This window comes from Aethalodelphis obliquidens, unplaced genomic scaffold (assembly GCF_003676395.1).
Source record: "Aethalodelphis obliquidens isolate GAN/ISIS:26980383/991018 unplaced genomic scaffold, ASM367639v1 scaffold59, whole genome shotgun sequence".
NCBI classification, from domain to species: Eukaryota; Metazoa; Chordata; class Mammalia; order Artiodactyla; family Delphinidae; genus Aethalodelphis; species Aethalodelphis obliquidens.
In genome coordinates, this window is record NW_020838003.1 from 10,272,365 (window position 1) to 10,278,364 (window position 6,000).

Sequence of the window (6,000 nt, forward strand, 5' to 3'; positions counted from 1 at the left end):
ATTTCAGAGACCAGGAAACGGAGGCGCACACACTGGAAAGGGACCCGCCTGAAGTTGAACTAAGTGGCAATGCTGGGATTCCAGCTCTGGTTTCTACTCTGCAGAGCGACTTCACATTTCAGGATGACAGTGCAGTTGGCAGTGACCTTGACCAGTGTTAGAAAAAAAACGAGTTAATAATGTTAACCTCAACCTATATTTATATTTGTTTAGACTATTAAGCCAGCAAAAGCACACTCCATTCTCTCAGGTTTCGCTGCACTCCACCCAGCCTTGGGTAGGGCTCTTAGTGCTTGCCTGGTTATTAAAAATGCAAGAGTTGCAACAATGGGCTGGGAATTACAAGGTTTAAAAGGAAGATTCATTTATGTTTTTCAGTTTTTTAGTAGTTTGAGCATTAAAGATTAAAAAAAAAAAAAAAGATGATTCAAGGAGACAGAAACGGGGAAAAAAGTCAAAACTGAGACCCTAAGACATTTAGGAGAAATGATTTGGCCCTGTTTTTACAGCAATTGCAACGGTCAAAAAGCCCCAAAGAAAACACTGAAGACCAGGTGAGTTATCAGCTGAACAAAAAGATTCTTATTTACAAAATAGTGGCCTTCTGGAGGAAAATAGGAGGAAGAGAGGATGAAAGAGAAGGGAATGGGGGAGGGAGGAGGGACAGGGGGATCTGTGTTCATTTCTCTTTGGAGACTTTGAGAAAGAACCCTTGTTTCCCAAGCCAAAGCAACCTTTTCCATGCAAGAGAGGCAACGAAGCCATGTTGTGTGCCAGCTTTGTAGAATTGATTGTGCTGCAAGAGGGCCTTTTTTCCTTCTACTAAAGAAAAAAAGCCAGTATCAGGACCAAGAATAATAAGAGCAGCTAACAATTACTGGACATCAGCCAAGGTGCAGGCACTGTGCTAAGTAGTTTATACCTATTATTGAATTTAATTCTCACAACCTCATGAGCAAGAAGTATTGATATACCCATTTTACAGGTGAGAAAGCTGAGGTCTGGAGATGTTCATTTGCCCAAGGCCATGCAGCTGGTAAGTAAGTAGGAGAGCAAGGATTCACATTCTCAGTTGTTTCTCTTCTGAGCTGTGCTCACCCTAGAAAACCCGGAGGTAAAACAGAAGTCCATGGCCACGCATTCTTGGAGCGCCTCAACAATGTTAGGGATTTGATGGAAAAAGAAGCACAACAAAGACATCAGGACCATCGAAGGTGTGGATTCAGGTTACCCAAGGCCTGACCGAAGACAACTCATCTTTGGGCAACTCTCAGAATTGGACAGAATTTTTTTTTTTTTTTTTTTGCGGTACGCGGGCCTCTCTCACTGTTGTGGCCTCTCCCGTTGCGGAGCACAGGCTCCGGACGCGCAGGCTCAGCAGCCACGGCCCATGGGCCCAGCCGCTCCGCAGCACGTGGGATCCTCCCGGACCGAGGCACGAACCCGTGTCCCCTGCATCGGCAGGCGGACCCCCAACCACTGCGCCACCAGGGAAGCCCAGAATTGAACAGAATTTGACTGATGGACCAGTACCTTCCAAACCCCAGCCTCTCCTGATCCTCCCTCCTGCTAGACTGCCTTGTCAATTCCTGCTACCACTCAGATTCCTCGCCATAGGCTGTGTTCCAGCAACCTGAAGGGTACCAGAGAATCCTGTATCTACCTTAGCAATGGTCACATTTGCCCTGGGGCAAGATGGAAGGGAGCAGGGCATATTACTGTTTTGCATGCTGATACTGTCACTGAAATTGTCATGATGTCACCAAGGCATATTTAGGGGATTCGGATGACATTTCAAGGGAAACCAGAAAAGTCCCTCATGTTTTTGGAAACCAATGGCCAGAATGCCTGGAGACAGGGCAAAGCTGCTGGGAAGGAGCACAGGACTTTGACCTCGACACCACAACTGCTGCCTCTCACTCCCCTATTCTGCTCATCCTGGGATTCAGGGCATGAACAACTGCCCCTTTGGCCAAAAACCCTCAAAGCAGGCATTTTTTGAGCTCAAGGCTTCAGGTGAAGATTTTTCCTCCAGCTGGAGGTCGTGTTCTGTCCTCAAAAGTCATGAACTCATCCCTCAGGACCTGTGGGCACCAAGAGCATTCCGTTCTGACAGCCTGCCCACTCAGAAAACTACAAGGATAAGAAGAGAAAACAACTTGCTCTGGGCCCAAGGAGAGTCATAAAAGGGTGGGGAGCGAGGCAGTGGAGGAGGTCTGGACTGAACAACTTGATGGGATCTTTCATGGATGACATTTTACTGCCACTCAAATTACTCTTCGCACAACTGAACACCTAAAACATCCTCTGGCTGGGTGCTCTGCATGGATGCCTCCTGTTTCCAGGGCAACCATACCTGGGGTGGAGGGTGGCAAGCAATAATAGATGGGCTAGTTAAGCCTACTGCCTTGACAACTCAGGTCCCTGAAGTGGATGAACAGCCCACTGGTGCATGAACTTGGTCCTAACACTAGACAGAGCCAGTGGGAGAGATGATGAAAAGGGCATCCAGTGGGGAGAAACTTGTAGCTCAAGGCACCAGGGCTTTCAATGAAAATAACCCTGATCAACAGTCTCCCTAAAGATTCTAGCCATCAGCACACTGATCTTAGCTGTCCCTCTCCCTCACTTCTTCTCTCACAAGATATCCATCAGATAACATTCACTTACTTGGAATGTTTCTAAGTCATAAGTTTGAATCTTGAAACTACAATATCCACCACTGTCGGCTCTTTTTCTGTTTGTTTGTTTGGGTTTTTTTGGAGCGGGGGAGCAATGAAACCCAGGTAGGGAGTGAATCAAGATTCAGGGAATGGAACTGATGAAAAGTAGCTAAGGCAGAAGACTATGCAGGAAGGCACAGGATGGGCTTGGCAACATCACCCACAAAGGGGAACCCAGAATCCTGCAGTGTGTTGACTTCTCCGGGGAAGCTGGAGGAGTTTGAGGCCGAGGACGGTGTCTTCTGGCCAAGGTCTTTCAGAAGAAAGATTCTGTCTCCACCACAGTGAGTGGCCTGGAAAGGGCAGAGGTGAGTGGCAAACCTGGAGAGGAGGCCTTGTCCTTGTGGCTCCTGGTGGGATGCCAGAACCAGCGGGTGGGTGGCTGTAAGGGATGGAGCCTGTGGGTCTGTGGAGCTCCAGGAATGTAAGACAATATATATATATATATATTTTTTTTTTTTGTGGTACGCGGGCCTCTCACTGTTGTGGCCTCTCCCGTTGCGGAGCACAGGCTCCAGACGCGCAGGCTCAGCAGCCATGGCTCACGGGCCCAGCCACTCCGCGGCATGTGGGATCTTCCCGGACCGGGGCACGAACCCGTGTCCCCTGCATCGGCAGGCAGACTCTCAACCACTGCGCCACCAGGGAAGCCCCTAAGACAATATTTTAAGTGCTCACTTCTCCCTGCAGCTATTAAAGCTAAGCCCCAATCCCCTGGAGGCAGGTGAGCTCTGAAGTCCAAAGGCACAGTCCTGCCCCTGCAGGGAGGAGTGGGGTGGAGAGGGAGAAGCTCCCTGGAGGATCCAGGGCAATAAGGGTGTTGGTTGGCAGGTGGGGGGAGTGTGTCCATGAAGCAATGACTGAGCATCTCACAATCTAGTCATCTGGAGGTAAAGGAAGAAGACAGGGAGAATGAAACCAACACATAACAGCAAAGAAGATGGTGAAAAGGACACTGAATTGAGGAGGTGTACTGAGCAGGGGAGGGCTGAGCAGGGAGGTTACCCAAAGCTTAGGGGGCTCTGGGAGGTTTCACAAATTCCCAAAGATGCCCCGCCCCTCTCATCATTCCTCAGCTCTGCTCAGCCACACTCCCCTAAGAGGCACCCATCTTCTGGAAGAGTTTGCTTCCGAGAGCAGGGACTGCAGAGTTTCAGGGGAAGGCTTGGAACCGAGTGGCCCCATTATGAACCCAGGCATTTGGAGCTGGCACTATGCTAAATAAGACACCTTGCAGAAAAAGGTTTTCTTATTTTCTTCCTTCCTCTTCCCCTCTGGGAATAAAAGTAGGTTGTGTTTCTCCTGCCCCCGTTCCTTGGCGATCTCAGAAAGGAGAGCTGAAAGGGCTTCTTGGATCACCTCGTCCAATTCTCAGCCCAGGATATCAAGGCCAGCGTCTTTTGTCTCGGCTAACGTGGCCACTGCAGGGACTGAGGCCAAAACCAGTTGCTGGGGCAGGGGGTGTTGGAAGTGGTTCTGAGGTCAGCCAACGGAGTCACGTAGGGCAGGCACTCGGCCCCCGGGCCCCGGGAGGTGGGGGGGATTGGAGGGGGGTGGTCCTGGGCTCCCTCCCATGCCGGCAGGGTTGGGGGTGCTAGGAAAGAGGGTGGCGAGAGGGAGAGCTACAGGTGCGGTGACAGACAGGCACTGGTCAGAAGGGATAGGTCCCGGAGGGGATCTGCTCGGCCATGGTCTGAGCTTTGTGCCGGGGGCAGAGCGCTCTCACCGTGGGGTTGGTGTGCTCGCCGAGAAACTTCTGGGACCATAGAAGTGCAACTGGGCACAAAAGATCACGGAGGGGGCAGGGATGGGGGCCTTGCAGGGGCAGGAAGGGAACTGGTGTCTTCCATCTCCTGCGCGAACATCAAGACTGATCCGGTGCCGGGTCTCTCCACCCCCGCTCCAAGTCCCTTTCTTGTCCTCAACTCGGCCCCAAGGTCCGTGGCCCACAGAGGAGACTGAGAAGCCGAAGGGCGCAGAAAGGAGTGCCCCTGGGACCCGCCTGGGCGACACAATCATCCCATCGGTCTCCCCGCCCTGGTACCCGGGTTCAGCCGGTGTGCCTCTGCGCACAGCGGTGGCGCCGAAGGACCCCGAGTCCATCCAGGCGCCGCCAAAGGCGCCTACTCAAGCTGACAGCGGGGGAGGCAGAAGTTGAAAATACCATCACAGAAATACCTGCCTGTCCCAAAGGCCGGACGACTGCAGGCCGGGGGACCGGGGCGCGTGGTGGGGAGGCGAGCGGAGAGCGCAGTGGGGCTCCGCACCGCCCGAAGCCAGTGGCGACCCGCGACCCCGCGCGACCCGGCGCCGCCTCGCCTCGGTGCCCGGGGCGCAGGGGGCGCCGGCGAAACTTACCCCAGAGCAGAGTGAGCGGCTGGGCTTTGGGGATGAGCACCAGGGAGTACACGGCCCCCAAGTGGAGCAGGCTCATCAGGAAGACGTTCCTCCAGACGATGTCCTGCCGCTGCCCGCGCGCGCCGGGCTTCTCCCGGCCGCCGCCGCCGCCCTCCGAGCCCTGGACCCCGAAGCCCACACGGATTTCCTCCTTGGCGTTGCGGAAGGGGACCTTCCCCTCGCCGGCGGCCGGGCCTGGCATGGCTGGGGAGAGGCGGGCGCTCGTGGCAGCGGCAGCAAGCCGGAGATCAGCCGGCGCGGCGCTCTCCGGGGCGGGCGACGGCTTCTGCCTTTTAGGAGGGGATTTCCGCACCTCCCGTCCCCGCCTTCCCGACGCTTCTCTGCTTCCTTCTCTTTTCTTCCTGGCGTTCAGCGTGGCTTAAGGATGCAAATCTTGGCGCCCGGCATCTGTTGCTGGCGAGTCACCCTTACCGCTGCCGGGGCTGAACTCTGCGGCGAGGAACAGGAGGCGAGAGTCAGGGTCTGGAGGGGACGCAGCGGGGTGGGGGGAGGGGGTGTGGAAAGAGCCGAGAAAGCGGCGGAGGAGGGAGCGCTCCGAGGGAGCTGGGAAGAAAGACCTGCATAGCTACAGCCAATCAGGATCGCCTGTGGGGCTCTTAAAGAGAAAGGCGCCTCCTGGGCCTCCGCTGCCCGGGCTCCCCGGGGCCGGACGGGGCATCCTGGTCGGCAGGCAGTGGGCAGCCTCCGCCCGCGGGTGGGTGAGCTATGGCTCCCAGGTTAGGGAGCCTGCAGAGGGGCTCACAGCACTTCTGCAGCTGTTGTGTGTTTATACGGTTCCCAGAAATACCCTTCCCTTTTGAAAAGACTTCTTTTTGCTTTGAAGCTACGGGCTGGAGGATTTACAATACTTGCCCCAGGT

The 6,000-nt window shown here is 54.5% G+C and overlaps 1 protein-coding gene across 1 annotated transcript in view; it reads right to left on the minus strand.

The window, feature by feature from the left end:
• Positions 1 to 5,639, minus strand: part of SCD5 (stearoyl-CoA desaturase 5) — a 157,661-nt gene extending 152,022 nt beyond the window's left edge. The window contains exon 1 of the mRNA XM_027087500.1: positions 5,082 to 5,639. Coding sequence (XP_026943301.1) covers positions 5,082 to 5,322 — 241 coding nt within the window. The 5' untranslated portion in view covers positions 5,323 to 5,639. The remainder of the gene's footprint in view (positions 1 to 5,081) is intronic.
• Between the last annotated feature and the right edge of the window lie 361 nt (positions 5,640 to 6,000).